Source organism: Mustela lutreola, chromosome 2 (assembly GCF_030435805.1).
Source record: "Mustela lutreola isolate mMusLut2 chromosome 2, mMusLut2.pri, whole genome shotgun sequence".
NCBI classification, from domain to species: domain Eukaryota; kingdom Metazoa; phylum Chordata; class Mammalia; order Carnivora; family Mustelidae; genus Mustela; species Mustela lutreola.
The window spans coordinates 95224299-95245972 of record NC_081291.1 but is presented as its reverse complement, the minus strand read 5'-3'; the positions used below and the strand labels follow the sequence as shown (position 1 = coordinate 95245972).

Here is a 21674-nt window from a genome sequence, read left to right as displayed (position 1 = left end):
AGGCAGACACTTAACCAACTGAGCCACACAGGCATCCCTCCCTTGTTATTTTTTAGAAGAAATTTTGCTAGAACTTTAAACTCTGAACTCAGTTAAAGGTTAGGGGATTTTACTCACAGCTTAGTTGCTCTCCCATGGCTGTGAAATTGCCAGGAAGCTCAGACAAGCAGAGATAGTGCTGTTGCTGGTGGGGATCCAGAGATTTCTGGATATCACCCCCGCCGCAGTTTGCTTCCTCTCATGTCAGAGAACACTCCAGGGCAGAAATCTGGTCTCATCTCCAAGTCCCCACACACAGGACTTGTCTGATTCATAACTGTCTTTAGAGACTTCTTCTTTTAAAGCAGTTATACATATTTGGAAGTGGTAAGGGGGAAGCTGATGTAAATAAACATTAGAAAACATTTGTCTGGAGCAGCTGGGTGGCTCAGTCGGTTAAGCATCTGTCTTTGGCTCAGGTCATGATCCCGGAGTCCTGGGATCAAGGCCCACATCAGGCTCCCTGCTCAACAGGAAGCCTGCTTGTCCCTCTGCCCCTCCCCCAGCTCATTCATGCCATGTTTCTATCTCCCTCTCTCTCTCTCGCTTACTCTCAAATAAATAAATAAAATCTTAAAAAAAAAAAAAAAGGAAAGCAAGCATTTGTCTGTGGATAACTTACATGTAGACTTTTCATACCTGAGGATATTCAGAGGACATAAAATTAACTGATTTCTCATCCCTTTCAAGCGGTCTAGATGTTGGACATTCCCTCAGTGAGACTGTCAAGACCTTAAAGAGATCGACACACTCACATTTCTAGCTCATAGGCTTAAAAGCCTGTGGGAGGGATTTTCCACCCAACAGCCATTTGGATCCCCTGTTCCTTAGTAACAAAGACTTAGTTGTTTTATTCTTTTAATTTTTTCTCTATTATTTTTTATTGAGACATAACTGACATACAATATTACATTAGTTTCAGGTGTTCAAGGTGATTTGATGTTGCAATATATTGCAAAATGGTCCCCACAATAGGTCTAGTTAACATCAATCACCATACATCATTATAAAATTTTTTTCTTGTGATGAGAACTTTTAAGGTCTACTTTTTTAGCAACTTTGAAATATGCAATACGGTATTATTAACTATAGTCTCCATGCTGTACATTACATTCCCAGGAGTTATTTAGTTTATAACTGGAAGTTCATACCTTTTGCCCCTTCACCTATTTTGCCTGCTCCACCATCCCCCGCCTTTGGCAAGTGTCAGTCTGTTCTCTGTATCTTTGAGCTTGGGATTTTTTTAGATTCCACATGTAAGTAAGATTATACAATATTTGTCTTTCTCTGCCTGATATATTTCACTTAGCATAATAACCTCAAGGTCCATCCATGTTATCACAAATAGCAAGATTTCTTCCCTTTTTATGGCTGAATAGAAGTTTATTTTGTTTTATATGTATATAATGTATATTATATATATACATGTATATGTATATGACATTTTCTTTATGCATTCATTCATCAATGGATGGACACTTAAGCTATTTCCATATCTTGGCTCTAGTAAATACTGCTGCAATGAACACAGGGATGCATATGTCTTTTTCAATTAATGCTTTCATTTCCTTTGGATGAATACCCAGAAGTGAAATTGATGAATCATATGGTCATTCTATTTTTGATTTTTAAATAAAGGTCAAAATAGGTGTGGCAGAGACATGCCCAATAAAAGATGACATCCCTGAACCTCTTTGACAACCCGGTATGACTATAAGTCTAAGTTCTGAGCAATGAAAATTTCCTTGAAGTAACTGATTTTTATTTCCTGGATGTCTTCTTTAATACAATAACCACAGATGACATATACTTCAAGTTGTCCTTATTCCTTGCTCCTGGAGGCTGCCTGAATAACAGACGTGAATGTCAACCATGGTTGACCTTGAAAACAGAAGCTGCAGGCTCCGAATGGTGGCTCAGAAAGAGATAAGGAGTCTAGGCTTCTAATGACCATATCAATCTTGGACTGCTCAGCTGGTCCTTTTCATGAGAGATGAAAGTAAACATATCTACTGAAGCCATATATGCAGCCAAGAAGAACCATTCTGATTCAACCCTACCATTCTGACTCAACCCTACCATCTCTTTTAGATATCTCCTTGAGGTTCACTTTGACCAAAATTTACTACTAAAGAACCAGGGACACAGCATTTTATTCCATACTACTCTTTTCCCAGAACACCTCTTTCCAGCCTGGCCCTGATCACAGCATCCTCCCAGGATTCACTTACCAAATTCACAGTGGTTGATCCTGCTGTAGAGCAGGCCCATGGGGATGTTCCAGCCTGCCGTTCTTTCTACTGCAGTATGGCAGGACTTCTTGCCTTGCAGATTGTTCCAGGTGAGGCTCTCATCTGCTGATGCCTTAACTACAGCCACAGCCTTATACCCTACAAGAAAGACACCAAAAAAGAAAGTATTAACATCCCTAGGCCCTCCAGAGAATGTCTGCAATCAAAGCCTGCCATCGGCCTGTGAAAGCAAAATTATTCTAAATCATTCCTTCTGTTTTTGAAAGGGTCTTTCCCAAAACTGAGATGAAGTACCAGTCACTCTGTCAGATGGAGATTATTCTGAACATTAAAAACAAAATAGTAAGAAAACCTCATCATCAAAGGAATGGCTGGTATATAACACTTCCCTAAATGCATAAAACTATGAAAGTTATAAACTAGCAACTCACCTTTCACTGTGGAATATCAGAGGAGTGGATCCTGAGAAGCACGTGACTCCCAACATTTTATACAATAACAATTAGGGAAGAGTAGTAAGTGACCAATAAACTACAGGGAATATTCTGGCCAGGTATTTTGGGATATGGAGAATATGGTTTGCACCAAAATAAATATATGAAGTAGAAATTCAAAATAAGACAGCTGCCATCTTTAGCAGAAAATACTTGTTGCTCCTTAACTGCAAATAGAAGATCAACCCATGATTTCAACTTTTTAAATGAGCTAATTCAGTCAACTATTTACAGCAGAAAACAAGAGAAGCCTTATCAAGACTTATCAAGAACAAGTCTTCCTATTTTTGGCCAAAGAGCCTGGGTCCTAGAATGATGGGGAAAGGCTAAGAGGTTGTACTAGGGGAAGTCACAAGGACAGACTTGCACACTAATGGCTGGGAAATGACCAGAGAGATCTGAGCATTGGGGTTGTGGGACCCAGTGATCACCTTGGCAAGATTTCCTGTCTTGCTCCTGCCCCATCTTTCCAGATCCACCCCCCCCCCCCACCCCGACCAGAGCACCAGCTGAGAGCCAGATTGGCCTGGGTTCCTGGGCCCAGCCCTGGCTGGGAGGCTCAGTAATTTCATGCTCCTAGACATCTGCCTGTGTGAGCCTCTCTGCTCAGCCCTGCCAGGCACATATAAGCAAGACTCCCTGGCTGGTATAACTCTTGTCTAAAACTGTACAGGCCTTATGTAATGTGGAGGAGTTGGGAGTGCTGGGGAGGGTGTGAACTTGCTTGCAGGATGTAGGAACCCTGACAACTTGTAACCTCTGTGAGCTGTTGGTCCTCTTAGACATCCTTAAAGGATGACGGTACCCACTTACAGAATTAAATGAGAAATCCTGTGTGTAAGGCATGGCAAGTGTAAAAGAGTAACCAACATTATCAGTTATCATCTTTCTGTGGTTCTTTTGCATTCTAAAAATTAGTCTCTTCCATTACCTTACCTACATTTGATTTGAATTTAAACATACCAAAAAGCAATACAAATTAAACTCATGAGGTTACCAACCCCAACTCACCTTCCTCTACTGTGCTGCTACATTGAGCGCCTTGAGTTTCTGGAGGAAAAAATGAAGAAGTCATTAAGCATATGTTCTTTGGAAGTCATGCCATTCCCATGTGCAGCTCAGAATAAAAAGAACCAGGAAGACAATCTACATTTCACCAATTCCCAAACAGTCCAGGCTGTCTGGATTATACAAATTCACTTTTGCTCACTGGCCTCTGGAATTTAGCCCAAAATTGTAAATTTCAAGTTTCTTGCTCTGTTTGACCTGTAGCCACAGTGGTGCCTGCCAACTATACTTGAATCCCTATACCACGGCAACAGAATTATGAATTTGGGAAGCAGGAAGACCTGCCAGGAATCCCAGCTGAGAATCCCAGCTGTCCTTTGCAGAGGTCCCCTGTAGCTGGAACTTCCCAGTGCAAAGATTCCAATCCCCCTGGTGGAAGGTGTGATGGAAGACTCTATCCTTCAAGACGAGTGTGGGGATTAGAGATGAGAGAGCCCAAAGTCTAGGAAGTAGGAGGTGCTCAGTAAGCAAAAGCTTTCTGGCCAATGTGGTATAAATCAGGCTATGATTTTCCCATTTCCTCTCTCCCTGGTGTGGAGGAAATAAAACACAGAGAGGCACGCCCCCTCCCACTTACTGTAGTTCTCTGCCAGGACAGGCACCAGACCGCACTGGCCCGCTATGTAGATGAAGCCCCCATCCAAGCTCATGGCATCAGCCTCTCCTTTCTGCAAAAACACAGCACATTACAACAGGTGAAAAGAGGCCATCTCCTGTCCTATCCACTCTTCCAACCATTTCCTTAAGGCAGCCTTCCCAGCATAGGCCATGAAGGCCCCAGGAGAGAGCAGGTGCAGTGCCAGACCCCCAAGGGTCTATCACCAGGAATACCCAGCAGAGAAAATAAAATGTACTCTCATTTTCACCCGAACCATGATGAACTAAGGATTATTTTGGAGTACCTTGCTTAGTTTCTTCAGGAGCAAAGACCCAGTTAGTCCTCCTGTTCTCTCATAAGATGCACTGTCCCAGAGATATTTCCACAACAACTTTCTGACACCAAGGGTTCTTATTTGTAAGACAGATGAGTGGAGTCAGGGACAGGAGGCTACGTCTGTGGCATAGAGCACCTTCTGATGGGGGCTTGAGTCCCGAATCAGGCCATGTGGATGAGTGCTCTTTCAGTGCTTGGTGTAGACAAAGTGTTAATGAGTAAAATATTCTCAAATGATCTATTTTTCAGGTTTATAAGCCCTGTATTATAGAGATGCTTAAATTCCACAAGATTACCAAGCTTTCCATTGGGCCTAGAAATCTACTTTCTAGGAATACACCATAAAGGAGTAATCAAATATGTGGGAAACTATTTGGATTAAAAGTACAAGTGCAAGTGTGATTCATACAATGTAAAACATGCACGTATAATTGATAACAGAAAAAAAAAACAAACAGAAACAGACTAAATGATGTTATAGATAATGTGGATAAATGGCTAAATGGATTGCATCACATCCACGCTCTGAAAGAGATTACATTAAAAGATCATGTTTTGGGGGTGCCTGGCTGGCTCAGTTGGTTCAGTGTCTGCCTTCTGCTCAGACTCTGGGATCAAGTCCCACGTCAGGCTCCCTCCTCGTCTGCTTCTCTCTCTCCATTTCTCTCTGCCCCTCCCCCCACGCATACTTGCTCTCTCACTTGCTCTCTCCCAAATAAATTTAAAAAAAAATAAAAGATCCTAATTTAGAAAAATTATTTGTGACATAAGAAAAGCTAACTAGATATCAGGTACAAATATATAGTAAATTGTGCATCTGATATGATCCCATTTTACAGGGTTTTCTCTTGAGTTAGAAGATTACAAGTACTTCTCATTTTCTTTTTGTATCATTCAGGATTTTCAAAACTCTAAAAGCAAACATGGAATGCTCAAGATCATGGAATGATCTTGTGATCACCTAGCATCTTATGAACGCAAAGCTAAACTTCTACCTGCTTGTACAATCAGCAGCCCTGTCAAACCTGTCATGTCACACCACGGGTCTCAGGCACACTCACACCATGGTCCAATCTCCCGTAAGTGGACAAAGCTCAGAGTGCCCTCCACCCTGTGCTGACACCTGGAGGAAACAGAGACCTAAAGAGCCCTTCAGATCCATAAGTTCAAAAGTACTGAAGTTTCCATAGGGCTGGGATCCCACATGAGGGCAGGGTTCCTTGGGAACCCGGGTTTTTATATCTTTCTCAAGAACACTCCCTCAGCCTTAGGGACAGGCAGGCAGCAGGGGCAGAAATACTGCTCTATGAAGGCAGGAGTGACATACCGCGATCTTGGCAATACAGTCTTCAGTGGACTCTGCTGTTTCACACTCTATTTTCCCTTCACTGTTTATACTCCACTCATCACACTTGACCCTCTCATGGTGACCTATGGCGCACCATTTCACTTTCTTGCATTCATCCCTTGGGGTATCCGGGCCTAAGACATAAGAAAAAGAGCCAGATTTCAGATGAAGCCCCAGAAGTTCCTGCTGGTTATGAATGCTGCTAACTGTCTTTATGAAAATGCTGGGATTTGCCAGCAATATACAAACAGGTCCCATTCCAGGAATTCATCATCTTAGAAAAAAAAAAGGCAGTAACAATCTCTTTGTTGGCTTCTTACCATTTAGATAGGGCTTACAATAATCTCTTCCTAGATGCCAACTTTCCTCCCAACCCCTCTATCCCTTCAGGCTGTTTTGGGTTTTTTTTTCTTCTTCTTCTTCTTCTTATTTTTGAAATAGCACTTAACCATCTGGGTTGTTCTTACTTATATGTTCATTATTTTTTGTCTTCTCCTTGTGGAGAACATAAACTCAGCCAGGGCAAGGGCTTATGGCACACTCATTGTTCAAAGGCAATGCCTGGCTTGTGTTCACTGCAATTAATGTCTACTGAGTAAATGGCCATCTATTGACTGACAGGCTCAGTTCAAGTCACTGCCTTAAGGAAGCCTTACCGCAGCTCTAGGAGCTATTTTTCTTTGTTTTCATGGTCTCATCACACCATGGTATTTTGTTTTATTATGTTTGCTTTCCCTTCTTCTGAGCAAATCTCTCATTTTTAATCAGTCATTCAATAGAGTGACTCTTCATAGAATGTTTGTCTTCTCTGCTGGTGAGAAAGTTCCATGAGAGCAGAATCTAATATATGTTTGTCTCACCATTGCATGCCCAGCACCTAGCACAGTCTATGGCTACATGATCAATAAGTGTCTGTTGAATGAATGAATATAATCAAGCAAACATCCAATGACCCAGGGAAATTCGGGAGCAGGATCAAGCCATCTAGAGCGCCAGCTTTGCGCACATTGGTCATCATACTGGCAGCAAGTGTGCAAGTCCATAGCAGTTATATCCTATTTCACTTACTTTGTGCCAGGCTACTTGCCTCCGTCGCCCTGATTTACACAAGGAAAATATCGCTAGTATCAACCCAAGTCATTTTAAGCATGAATTTCCTTCAATGACTTCTGGTGATGTCCAGGCCCATCTCATGATGACTGACACCATTTAGCATCAGTCTGACACTAGGCAGCAAGGCAGGGCAAATAAATGTCAGGGTGCGCTTTCAGTACCTGGAAAGCATCTATTGCTGGTCCTTGCCCCCACCAGGTTTCCAGGCTCCAAAATGTCACATGATTCTTTCCCAGTACTTACGCACATCTTCCCTTAGATTCCGAAGAGCAGTGACATAGTCATAACCCAGGTACAGCCAGGTGTCCATCTTAGAGGGAATCCTCAAAAACCCTTGGGCAGAGTCCTTAAACAGCAGGTCCTTCCCCAAAGGTGAGCCAAAGAGCTGGAAGGCTTTAGATTTGTCTTTGCCATAATGTTCCTGTGTATAGTAAAACACAACAGTGATTGGCTACAGCAGCAAGAAAGGCTGTGAAAGGGGAATAAGGAAACAAAACCCCAGAGAATGAAATTAAAACCATGAAGTTGTCAAGATTCCAGGAGAAAGGGCAGTCAGACCTCCTTCTCCACCCAGCACCATCCCCATTCCCAGCCTTCTTGCAGTCATGCAGCAACCTATTTCACAGAATATGTTTCTGTGCCTGTCTCCTTGGTTGGGCTGACCACTCACTGAGTCTAAGAAATGCAGTCTCCTTCAGAAGTTGACACTGTGTGGTTACCACTTCAGCCCTTGATAGACAGATGGGAGGGCTGGACGAGAGGAGGTTGGCTCAGGGCTGGCATTCTGATGCTCTAGGGAAATAAACCTGGCTGTGTTTGTGGCTTTTTTGCAGTTAGGCTGAGAGGACATTAGGAAAGAGATCATTTCCTTCTGCAGAGGTCATGGAAGGCCTTATGGGGGAGGGAGTATTTGCCCTTGGCCTAGAAGTCCTAGTTTAGATGGAAAGAAACAGAACTAAACAATAAGGAGCATCTTTATGTCACTAGGCAATCATGCAGGACTAGGTTCTGTACGACTCTGAGTCCCCACTGGGCACTTTTAAACAAATAGATGAATGTGGCACATTTCCCATTATGTCCTTAAAAAAAAAAAAAAGTTATTCCATAGTGACAAAAGGGAATGTAGGAAAATGCCCCAAATCCAAGCAGGGACTACTAAGCAGGAGGGAGGACAGTGAATTCAGTACCTGGGCCTGGTTGAGAAGCTCCCAGATCAAGTCTTCCTTGCCCCCTACACTTCGGGCCACAACAGCATGGGAAGGGACACGGGCCAGGTGGCAGTCCTTATATTTATCTACTGTCATCCTCTGCAAGGTGTCTGGGCATAGCAGCCTATACTCATCCCGATCAGCTTCGTTTGGCAGGTTTTCTGGGGGAAGAAAGCCTGGATGAGCCAACTGCAGATAGGACAGAGTCATGAGCTCTGTAGTCTCTCTCCTCATCTCTTGCAATCCCAATGAATTATAGCATGTGCAAGCTGAAATACCTAGAACAAACACTGAGGGCCAGAGCACATAAGGGAACTGACTTGCTTGAGATCCCACAGCCAGTTATAGGCAAGAAAGCGTCTGATGCCTAGTACAGGGGTAACTGCCCCATACCCCACAACATGTCTCATCTCAGCAGACCAACTTAGGCCAAGTTCAGCCAGATGTGCCCCCAATCCCTTGCTGTGGCAACATTGACCAGGAAGAAGGATCCCCACGTCTAGGAGTTTGAAGGATGGACAGAGCCCCAGGCGTCCAGTTGTAGACTCCATAGGTACACAACTCTGCACAAGTAGAAACCCAAGCAACGATAAAGGAGGAATACAGTATGCTTATATGTGACCACTGTCCATGAGAAGGGGTACAGGGCGGGGGTGCCCACTGCCTGGAGGGAATTTGTAGATTCTCCTGTTCCTTACCGAACACTGTTGAATGCTTGACAAAGGCCACATCCCCAGCGTCATCCATCAGACACCTGTGGGAAAAAAATACATTAAGAGGATTCCTGAATGGCAGGCCCTTCACCTCAGGCTTGAGGGTCTGTCTGGTCACACCATCCAGCCTGGGACAAGGGCAGAGACCAATGGAGGCCTCTATGCGACCCATAGCTGAGGAAGCACTACAGGGCACTGATACACCATGAAGATGAGGAGCGATGAGCTCATGGGAACTAGAAATCCCTTACCACATGCCCCATAGTAGCAAAAAAAGTCAATGAAGATATTTTAATAGAGAAAAGAGATTGTAAATTTCTGAAATGGAAAATAAAGACATAGAGTCTCCCGAGAGAGGAAATGTCCCTTGGCTGGCATCAAACTTTAGTATATAACCAAGGTGAAAGAGGGAGAGAAAAATCAGCCACATGAGCTGTCAGCACAGGGGCAATGAGGGAAGGCCGGAGAGAGTGCATTGAACAGGAGACCCTGCTACAATAGAAAGCAGAGAGTCAGTCACTGAAGAATGGTTCAAACACTAGGATATGCCTGTTTCCTTAGGCTCTGCCCAGTCCAGCGAAAGAACACACTGGGCAGGTTCCAGGGCTCTGGGGAGGTAGAAAAGATCTCCAGGAGAGGGGCTCCCTTGTCAAATGTCACATAAAAGGTATATGCACTGGCTTGGCCTGGAGAGTCTGAGCTGGATCACTGAGTCACTGCAAGGGCATTAGGCCTCTGGATGCCTCTTTGTAGGCTGGGCTCTGCTACGGGCCAGGTAGGGTCTCCCAGCCCAAGGACATTGGACAGTTTGGCCATCATGGAGCAGCAGCTGGTCTCACTCACTTGAAGGCACCTGAATATCCGAAGTATGGTTCATGGTTAGAGCAGGCACACTTGTCTGCCCCTTTCCCCGCACACAGTTGACATAGTTTGGGAAAGGCTGTCCGATCTGCACAGGGAACACAGCTGCCCGCGAAGAAACTGGACACCGCTGTTCAACACAAGGCATGTAACACAGGTCATGAGCCATCCTGGGCACAAGCAATTATAGCTCCCAGTCTAGGGTTTTTAGGGAATAGAGAGTGACTAAAGGAAAATGAATACACCCAGTCTCAGCAGACCCTTGCATATGTTCACTGATCAAGATCAAGATTTTCCAAAAGGGATGAGTTAACATTTGTCCTCTCACCACCCTCCCCAAGAACCAGACCTGTGCCTGCCACTGACCCAGGCCTGTCTCAGGTCACTGTCAGACTGGAACAGCTCAGAGAGAGGTCTCCTCTGGGAGTCATATCTGAGAGATGGGAAACCCAGGTAGGTGCAAGCCAAGTTCATGGCCAGCAGATCAGCCACAGATAGGAATGAACCCCAGGAAGGTGATCAGTAGGGCCCAGCAAACTTGGCCCTAACTGAAGCCCTCTGTTGGGCTTGATGACCTTCCCCCCAACTTCTCAGGATAGCCTTTGGTTGGGTGTTAAGAGCTCAGAGAAGAAACTCAGCTGACACCTGCCAAGGGCTGCAAGTATGGCAGAACTGACCAGTTTAAACCTGGTGAACCTCCTCCCTCCACCCCCCAGACTCATCATACACGATCACCTGATCATGTCTGAGTGATCCCAGTGTGGCCTGTGTAGGCCTGCCTGATAGCAGTCACCCTCTTGCCTTCTTACCCTTCTGAAGAGAGTCGCGTGGCTCAGGCAGTTTCCAATAAAGTAAGCCCATAGGGATGTTCCATCCAGCAGACCTGCCAAGGCCTGTATGGCAGGACTTCTTGCCTTCCAGCTCATTCAGGTTGAAGTTACTGCTCTTCTTCACCAAAGCCACAGCATAATACTGGGTTTTTTGATCTGCAAAAAGACAATGTGAATGAAAGACCCTTAACCTTGGCCACGGGGAAACATTGCTCATCACTACTGGGTTCCTGAGTAAAGAAAGGGAATCCACAGGGCGAGAGATCAGGAAAACCTGCCTAGACTTGCAGGGGGAAGAAAGGACCACAGGGAGAACTTTTGCAGTAATAGCCCAAGCAAACACAGGGGCAAGAAGGCCACATAAACATGTGGCCCGAATACTTTTTGCCTACCATGGCCCTGAAGTGTGTCTGCCTACACATACCAACCAGGCCCACAAGGAAACTGAAGTTGTAGCACAGAGACCACATTTATTCTAAGCACTTCCTGTTCCCTGACACAGGCCCAGGGAAAGCTGGTTTCTCTCAGAGGAGATGCAAGGCTGTTGGGGCTCCAAGTATGTACTGTGTATCTCTAATCTCTAGTGGTTCAAGTCAGGTTGTGCCCAGTCTGCTCTGTTTCTCCAGGAATCACATTTCATAGCCCAGAAGGTCAGTGTCAGGAGCACCAGTCCTCAACCATCCCAAAGCCCCAGAGGCCTTGAGTTGTGCCTATGGCAGCTGATAGGGCCTCTCATTCCCCACTGACACCCAATGGGAAATGCTTATCAATATTTAGTCTACATTAGCTGCCTGGGCAAAACACACTCAGCATCTACCAGGAGAGAACAAGAGCCACAAACTCTCCCCTGGGTCCCCAGGAAGAACTTACCTCCTCCTGACTCATAGAACTCTGCCACTACAGGCTTTAGGTTGTAGGGATTCAGGCCCGCCTCAAACACCAAGCCTGCATCCAGTGTCACAGCATCTGCTTCATTTGCCTGTAAGATAACAGACCAGACCCTGATGAAGTCCTTACTTCTGAGGAAGGGCTACCTCTACCTGGGCAAGTGAGGGTGACTGGCAGGCCTTCTTAGATCAGAAGGGGCCAGAAGAATCCTCACCTTGGCCCAACTACACATCACACCAAGGGTTTCAGTTGACTTCACCTTCGTGGTAAGAAGATTTGGCCACCATTTTCCTATTCCTCCCACATAGAGTAGGAATGGATTATGTTTTTCTTTCCCCTGGTAAGGAGTCTGGTTCTTGACCCAGAAACCTATGTGTGGTCTTTCACGATCAACATGAATTAGAAGAGCTTTTCCTGGCAGACCTCATAGGGGAAAGCTGCCCTCCCAACCCTAGACTGGGTACAATACACAAACACAACAGACACTGAAGGAAGTTTCAACCATTCTCTTACACATATTTATACTGCGAGCCATATCTATACTACATACTCATACTACATTGCTTTCTTCGGTAACCTCTTTATCTTAAGCCTTCTGCTGAGGTCTTCCTCAGTCACTTTCCAAGCCCTTCTTATGGGGATGGGGAGCCTTAAAGACACTGTGTCCACTCTGATTCAGTACTCAGTACTTCTTCTTCCTGTCCTGGGACCCCATAACTACAACAGTCTTGTTCAAGGATTTGATACTTTCTTTGGGCTTTACCTCTCACTTATACTATGAACTAAGGGTAAAATGCTGATTATTATTTCTATTATGGCTCATTGTTTGTTTAATGAACTATTCAGATATGTCGAGGTCACCATTGTTCAACTCAGCTCCATTTTACAGTTGAAAAACTAAGGCATGGGAAGTTTGTTACTTCCCCAGGCTACATAGCTAGTAAGTCATGGAGCTGGGATTTAAATTCAGGTTGTCTGGATTTATTTCTTCCATTACAGTTACTTGCTGGATATTTAGTTAGGTAGTTAATCTTGGAGCAACTTTTAAGGGTTGGTATTGTTTTTGTTATAATATACATCAGATAAAATTTACTGTTTAACCTTTTGTAAGTATACATTTCAGTGCCATTAGATGCATTCACATTGGTGAAGAATAGCTGTATTCCACAACTAAACACCAAATATGAAGCAATCTTTGTGTCCTCCTTGGTATCAAAAAAAGTTAAGTACAACCTCTAGCCTCCCCCCACCCACCCCACACACCACAGAGTAAAAACAAATAAGCAAACAAACAACTTTTCCCGGAGCAGTGAGGCTGGGGCTTTATGGCCAAGACACCAGGATACTGATCAGGCATCACTGTGGCCTCAGGGGCAAAGGAACCAAGGAGCCAAGGCCTAACTCATGGGATCTACTAGAGCAGCAGGGATTCCAAGGGGAACCTGAACCAGCAAGGAGGAGGAGCATTAAAATCAAGTAGAACCCCCACAGGTGCAGATAACAGCACACAGAAAAATATAAACCACAATGCCTGAGTGTCAAGAGGACCAAAAAACTCGAGGGAGGTTGAAGCTGTCTGATGCGTTGAGAAGAGCTGCCTGTGAGGGATTTACTTTTCTATACAAATTGAAGGCTGCAATCAGAGTTAAAGCATAGAAAAGGAAATTATCAGAAATAAAAAGAAAAATTATTTGAACTGGTACATCTAGAAACAAAAATATAACTGTTGAAATAAAAAAGTGATGAAGGGAGGGGCGCCTGGATGGCTCCGTGGGTTAAGCCTCTGCCTACAGCTCAGGTCATGGTCTCAGGGTCCTGGGATCCACATCTGGCTTTCCGCTCAGCGGGGAGTCTGCTCCTCTGCCTGCCTCTCTGCCTACTTGTGATCTCTCTCTCACTGTCAAATAAATAAAATCTAAAAAAAATAAAAAGTGATGAATGGGCAATAAGTTGATTAGGCATGTTAAAATTAAGAATTAGTGAAGTAGAAGCTCTATCTGAAAAATGTACTCTAGATCTTGCCAAAAAGAGGTATAGATGATGGAAATTATGAAAGAAAGATTAAAAGGTTAGATTAAAGAAGACCCAACATGTGTCATCTTGGAATCCTAGAATTTTTTTTTTTTTTAAAAAGAGACTGAAACAAACAAATATTTAAAAAGATGAGGGCCGCAAATTTTTCAGAATTGATGAAAAACACAATTCCACAGACCCAATATACACTAAGCAGGAGAGGTACCAAGATTTTCACAACTGCAAATTAATCATAGTGAATCTATTGAACATCACAGACCAAGAAAATGAAACCTCAAAATCAGTCAGAAATGACTGAAGCAATAACAGGATAATACCACTCTTCTCCACAACTACAATGGAAGTCAGGAGACAGTGGAATAATATTTTAAAATAGGGTAAAAATGTCAAGCTAGAATTATACATTCAGCAAAACTACCATTCATGAGATTAAAGCATTTGTAGAGGAAACAAGCAAACAACTGAGAGAGTTTAACACCAAGATATTGGCTCTAAAGAATCCCCCCAAAATATATATATCAAGAAGGAAACATATCCCAGAAGGATGGTCTGAAAAATGAGAAGGAATGGGAAACAGACTAAATGGCAAAAATATAGTTAAATCCAAATATTCCGTCACTCTTTCTAAATTTTGGGGTGTGTGTACACACACACATAGACATAGACCCACAAGCCCCCCCCCCACATATATTTTTATATAGTGTCTACAAATACGTGAAGTATTTACATTGTGGGTTTTAAAAAGATAGACATAAAATATTAAATGGTAATATTTAAACAGGGAAGAGGGAAATCTGAGCGGCTGCTTCCCAGGGTCATTTTATTGTTTGAGAAGGAGGGCCAGGATTATTTTACTGTAATACATTGGTAAGATAAAAGTATGTAGTAAAAATTTAAGGAACTCAAAAGGAATATAAATAAAGTGTTTAAATTCATTGCCAGTAGGTGGGAAAGTGGAATAAAGGGAAAACAATGCAAATGAACACACACATGTGCAAACTCAATTTTTAAAAATCATAAGAGGAAAAATCAGAAAACAAGGGAAGGCTGGACTAAAATAAAAAAGTAATATGGCAGAATTATGTCCAAATTTACCAGTAATAATAATAAAATAAATGAGATTTCATGTAAAGTAAATAAATCTGATTGTCAGACTGTATTAATAAAATCCAGCAACAAACAGCTTTCAAAAGATGCAGTTGAAGCAGGAGCAACAGAAAACTGAAAATGAAGGAATGGAAGAAATCACAGGAGAAGACTACTAAGCAAAGAAAGTTGATGTAGTATGTTAATAGAAAAATAGAGTTTAGTCAAAAAGCACTGCCAGATAATTTCATAAAGATAAAATACCAAATTCACCAAGAATGGTATGGATTTTTCACTCATATGCTGGTGGTAGGAGTAGAAATTGAAATAATCACATTAACGGTCACTCCAAAACTACACTCCAAAAAAAAGGAGGAAAGAGCCTGGATGTCCATTCACACACACACACACACACACACACACACACACACACAATGGAATAATACTCAGCCATCAGAAAGAATGAAATCTTGCCATTTGCCATGACATGGTTGGAACTAGAGGGCATTACGCTAAGCATAATAGATCAATCAGAGAAAGACAAATACCATATTACATCACTCATATGTGTAATTTAAGAAACAAAACAGATGAATATAGGGGAAGGGAAGGAAAAAATAAGAGGAAAACAGAGAGGGAGGCAAACCATAAGAGACTCTTAACTATAGGGAACAAACTAAGTGTTGCTGGAGGGGTGGTGGGTGGAGGATGGGGTAACTAGGTGATGGGCATCAAGGAAGACACTTGATGTAATGAGCACTGGCTGTTATATGCAACTGATGAGTCACTAAATTCTACCCCTGAAACTAATAATACAGTGTATGTCAATTAGATTGAATTTAAATTTAAAAAAATTTTTTAAAGAAATGAAGGTAACCAACTACATAGGTAAATTTGAAAAAAAAAAAAAAAAAGGAAGAACCACATTGAATTGGCTTAAAAGTCTAACACTGCTGGCGGGAATGCAAGCTGTACAGCCACTCTGGAAAACAGTATGGAGTTTCCTCAAAAACCTAAAAATAGGGCTACCCTATGACCCAACAATTGTACTACTAGGTTTGTTATTTACCCATAGGATACAAACATAGTGATCCAAAGGGATACCTGCACCTCAATGTTTATAGCAGAAATGTCCACAATAGCCAAAATATGGAAAGAGCAGAGATGTCCTTCAACAGATAAATAGATAAAGAAGATGTGGTGTGTATACATACAATGGAATATTACCCAGGCATAAAAATGAAATCTTGCCATTTGCAAAGATGTGGATGGAACTAGAGGGTTTAGCTAAACAAAATAAGTCAGTCAGAGAAAGACCATTGTCACACGATTTCACTCATAAGTGGAAGTTAAGAAACAATACAGGATCGTAAAGAAAGGGAAAGAAGAATAAAATCGTATGGAATCAGAGAGGAAGACAAACTATAAGAGACTCCTAACTATAGGAAACAAACTGAGGGCTGCTGGAGGGGAGGAGAGTGGAAGATTGGGTAACTGGGTGATGGACATTAAGGAGGGCACGTGATGTGATGAGCCCTGAGTGTTATATGCAAGTGATGAATCATTGAACTCTACCTCTGAAACTAATAACACACTATATGTTAATTCATTAAAAAAAAAAATCAAACATTTGGCATTGTCTTAGAAGACAAATACATATCCCATGGTACAGCAAATCTGCTCCTACATATATATATATTGAAGAGAAACTATTAATACTTGTGTCCTAGGAGATATGTTAAAAAATATTTGTCGGGGCGCCTGGGTGGCTCAGTGCATTAAGTCTCTGCCTTCGGCTCAGGTCATGATATCAGGGTCCCGGGATCAAGCCCCATGTAGGGCTCTCTGCTCAGCGGGGAGCCTGCTTCCCCCTCTCTCCCTGCCTGCCTCTCTGCCTACTAGTGATCTCTCTCTCTCTCTGTCAAATAAATAAATAAAATCTTAAAAAAATTTTTTTGTCAAGCCCTGATTAGAATAACCAAAGGCTGGAAAGAGCCCAAATGCCTAATGACCAGGAAAGAAAAAATACATTGTGTTATACTAACATAATGGACTATTGTGGGCTCTGAAAATGAATGAACAATAGCTATATTCAACAATGTGGGTGAATCTTAGCATAATATTGAGGAGGGAAAAACAAGGAGAAGACAACATATAGTAATGCCATGTTTATGAAACTTTTTACGAATCAAAACCATATAGTCATTCACACATACTCCTATACATCTTAGAACTAATACAAGGCGTAAGATTGAGAATGGATGGAGAGAGACATCGGTAACTGTAAGTAGGGCCAGTGGGTTACACCACACTACGTGGTTGTCATTCCCATAGAATCCAGTGCTACCACACAGCAGCCCTAGAAGTAAGCTATTGGTACTGATGAAGTTTTGAGAAACTGTGTTAGGTTCTTGTGTAGTATCATTTTATATTATCAGCAATTTAAAAATGAAAAGGGGCATGCATGGACTAGAGCTAAACAAGTGTCACAATTCAAGGGTGATCATTTAAAGCATGATCATAACAGATCCAACTAAAAAACACACACAGGCCAGTTGTTTTTACCAAATCACTGATTCCTTCAGTCGATCATCCTCCGTCTGGCTGAGTCTACCTTTCCCACCTCATTACTCCTCATTTCTCCTTCCTACTTGCTCTACTCCTTCACCCCGATTTCCCTACAGCAACCTCAGAAACTCCCGCTCTGCTATCCTGGGCCGTTTGCACAAACTGTTCTTCACTTCCTGACGTGTTCTACCTGTGGCACCCGGCAGGTATACCCATGCTCATCGTTGGGGTCCTAGCTTCACTGCTTCCCTGTCAAGGAGGTTGTGCCTGACACGCAGGCCAAAGTAAGTTTCTTCTGAAAGTCTCTGTCAGAGCATTGTACTCTTTCCCTTCATCGTATATCACACACTTTGAAATTTACAATTTATTTGTTTGCATATTTTTCTTCTCTCCCCACTAGAATGTTATCTTGTCAAGAATAAGGGCCAGATGTGTTTAAATTCCCCACTGCAGCCCCATTGCTCAGCACAGGGTCTGACCCCCATTCAGATGTGCAGGGACAGCAATGAAGGAGTAAAGTGTTTTTGGAAAATCTGAAAAACAAAGACATCAGCAACCATCTGCCGTTGGCACTGTGTTCCTCTTCTCCATGAGCGTCATTCATCTAGTCCAAAACAATGTCATATGGAAATTTTGATAGTAAACATTCTTGTTTTTTCCCCTGAATTCAGAGAACTTGGTGCCTCAAAATAGTCTCCTTTTCAGAGTGTGTTGGATTTTGTTTTTAAGACTCTTTAAAGGTATCTACTCCAATTTCCCTTTCTGAAGTGACTTTATTAGCACTGGGGGTTGACTGTCCCACACACCAGCCTCCCACCTGAGTAGAGTTGTTCCAAAATGTCAGAAGAGAAGGTTTGGATTTTATTCCACTCTCTTTTAGGCAACAGTGGCTTACCCAAATGGCCTTGATGCACTCAAGGTAGGAGGTTTTCTTCACACAGCTGACAAAAGGACCATTTTCAAGGACAGTTTTCATATTTTCCATGAAACTGGAACACTTACTGGCCTCGTGATTTGAGACCGTGCACCATCTCACAGTTTTCTCAGGGGAGACAGCCAGACACAGCCCTAGGAGAAAGAGGTCAGAGGTTGTGTTAGTGGGAGAGACAGAGCACCCCCTGAAGGCTCTTGAAGTCTCCATCTCTCCCAACCTGTCCTCCTCCCATTCCTCCTATTAACACCCCAGCGCACAGATTCCATTGCCTTCTGAGGCTGGGGACAAGAGAATGGAACCCTAATGGTCCCCTAGTCACCTGCTTACCACCCTATGCTAGTCAGAGGGATGCTGGCTTGACTATCAGCTCTTAACTGGAGACCACAATAATCTGCTTTTCTCTGTTTTCCCTGCCTCCTTATCTCACCATCATGAGACTGCCCTGGGACATAAGCCTCATCAGTGTGACAGAGCACTTTCAGCCACTTGAAGGCATTGGCTCGATATGACAACTTGGGGAAGCTAGCAAGGTAGGAATTACCATCTTTTAAAGATGATGGAACTGGCCTTAGAGAGTGGTGCTTTACCTAAGGTCATCCAGCCTGTTAGTGGCCAAGACTGGCCTAGAAACCAGGTCTCCAGCCTTTGGTCTCTGCCCAGGGAAGAAAAGAAGATGACATTCTGAGTTATTTTCCATCTGCTTGGCCAGTAGGTAGGGGTAAATGACTGATGAAATAATGAATTTGCCTTTGAATCTCGTCTATCATCCTCTGTTCCAGGAATAAGTAGAACTCCACATATTCAGTGGCTCTTTCTGCTTCCAGTGACCCCTCCCTCAATTTTCATCAGTCTTTTGGGCTGCCATTAGCAGCCGTGTCTGCAGCTATTAAAATCATGTGGTTGCACTGCTCCCAAAGACCTCTTTTTCATCTCCACGTTCTGTGGAGAAGAGCACAGGGCTGACTCAGAGAAGCTGATGAATATCCACAAAGCGCAAAGCAGGAAGTGGGGAGGGCAACACTTCTCCAGGTTGCATAAGGAGGAGCCACTGTGAAATTACTGTCCCAGCCACCCTTTATCCCACCTCTGCCCATGAGAAGTCATGGGAGGCATCAGGATTCAGTGGCAGACACCCCTGCCCCAAACCCCCCCAACCCCAAACTGCCCTTCCTGAGGTCTCATGGGCAGGAGTTTGTCCTGAGTCCTGCATGTACCTTGCACAGCCCTGTGAGGTGCTTTGAGGGTGGGAGGGGACCAGGGCCAAAGGCAAGTAATGCAGGGCCAACTCCCAAGGGTAAACTTTTCCAGGAGAGACAAATAACGAAACACAAAGCTCCAAAGGTATAACAAATGCACCAGGAGAGGCAGAAGTTAAAGAACAGAGGACGCCAAACAATCTCAGGAGGTGATGCGTGTAGCAGAGGGCTTCCAGTTACAGACCCCGCAGCACGGATGTGTGCACAGACTCCACTCCACTGGTGCTTGGACCCATGGCCTCATTTACCCTCACCCAACCCTCCCCGCCCCAGCCTTCTCACTGGTGCAGACACAAGAAGCCTGGATTCAAATATGCTTTGGATCCGTCAGTGGCCCTGCTTCTTAGCAGGACATCTTCAGTGCCAAGGGCACCCACGGGCCATCAGACCACCAAGGATGGGGGCGCAGTCAGATTCAGGAGGGCTTGAAAGCCATTTTTAGCAGTTCAGACACAACTCAGGAGACCTCATAGAAGGGATCTAATAAACCATGATGGAAGTGCTCTTATTGCATTCTAATACTAAGGGATTTACTGGACAACAAGGAGGAGAGCAAGGAGAGGAAGCAAGGAAGCATGGAGGGCACGAAAAGGAGCAGAAGCACTAGCAGGACAAGCAGCTGCGCACAGGCGCAGAGCTGACCCTAAGGCAGTTCTCAACCAGGTGCAGGGATGCGGCGGAGAAGAGCGAAGGAAGTTCTCTAGGCTTTCCAGCCCAAGCGTGGATGGAATCCCGGAGCCTGTGTGGCCGAGTGGAGGGTGCAAAAAAGCTACCGAGCTGGCGACTCTGGGAGCCTTCCCGGAGCCGGCACTCACCCAGGACCGCGCAGGCCAGCAGGGTGCGGACAGCAAGCCTCATCTTCCTGGGTCTGTGTCTAGGAGCTGGGAGCACAGACCTGTGGGCTTCTGCGCCGCCTCCCCGCGTCCAGTGCCCCTTTATGTCCGGCCCAGCGGGCCAAGCAGAATCTTTGACCTCCTGTGTTTGCGCAGCCCGCTTGCCCAATCACCCCCACCCCTCCCCCTTCATTCCTTCCCCTGGCCGATCACCTCATTTCCTGAGCTCCGGAGAGACCCACGGATGGAATCCAGCACAAAAATGCTGATTGTAAGGGAATTAAGGAAAAATGAGCCCTTTGTTAATGTGCGCTCTCTCTGTGCCAGGAGCAGGGCCACAGCGGGGCTTGGGAGGGGGGGCGCGTGTTGGGGAGGGTGGTTCTGCTCCCAAATCTCGGGATGCTACTAGAGCTGGTCCTGCACCAGTCTGACACATTCATTCCATGGATAAAAGAGGGAAGGAACTACCCTAGATCCAGACTAGAGATGCGGAATGACAAGCAAAGACCTTCCTTACAGAGGATGTCAGAGAAGATAAAGCTGGCGTCAACACCCTTCACTTCTTCCCAGCTGTCCCCAGAAACACTGCTCCTGGGCTCTCAAAGGCCCTCCTAACTGAGGCATTGCTCTCCCCTGATATGCCCCACTGATCTAAAACTTCTGGACTGAAAACCTTCCTTCCCTCCACGCAGCCTGACAGACACCTCGGCCTAGGGACAGAGTCACAGGGGAGACAAACTCTCTCCCACAAGATGCTACCCAGAAACGTGACAAAGTCTAGAGACTCAGAACAAATCGACACTCCAGCCCAAAGCAACAGGCCCAGAGGAGGATGTAGCCTGGTCTCAATGCCTGGGTCATCCCTGGCTCCCTCCAGTTAAGTGGTTTCCAATTGGCTTTGATTGCCCATCCTTATCAGGAAAAATAGTGAGCTTATACATTCTGTGTGTGTATTTTTTAAACTAATATATTGTGTACATTTCAACCATATGAGGAATAGAAATTTATGAAGCAATAAAGCAAAGATAAAACATTCTTTTTTTACTGTTCCTTTGTTTATTCTGCCTTGTATACATTGAATAATATCTCAAGGCAAAATAATACACTTAGGGAAAGGGCAAGGGTCCTGATAGTAGACAAAAGTCAATACTCCAAAAAGTCCTCAAGATAATTTTAGGTTTCTCGAAAAGTTACTTACCCAGTCTGATCAGGTGA

The 21674-nt window shown here is 44.0% G+C and overlaps 1 protein-coding gene across 1 annotated transcript in view; it reads right to left on the bottom strand.

Moving 5' to 3' along the window:
- LOC131824556 (serotransferrin-like) overlaps positions 1-20590 on the bottom strand; it is a 56186-nt gene extending 35596 nt beyond the window's left edge. Inside the window, 12 exon segments of the mRNA XM_059162647.1 lie at positions 2271-2429; positions 3797-3835; positions 4431-4521; positions 6115-6269; positions 7492-7669; positions 8436-8617; positions 9155-9210; positions 10013-10160; positions 10840-11016; positions 11731-11839; positions 18332-18504; positions 20442-20590. Coding sequence (XP_059018630.1) covers positions 2271-2429; positions 3797-3835; positions 4431-4521; positions 6115-6269; positions 7492-7669; positions 8436-8617; positions 9155-9210; positions 10013-10160; positions 10840-11016; positions 11731-11839; positions 18332-18504; positions 20442-20484 — 1510 coding nt within the window. The 5' untranslated portion in view covers positions 20485-20590.
- Positions 20591-21674: the final 1084 nt, after the last annotated feature.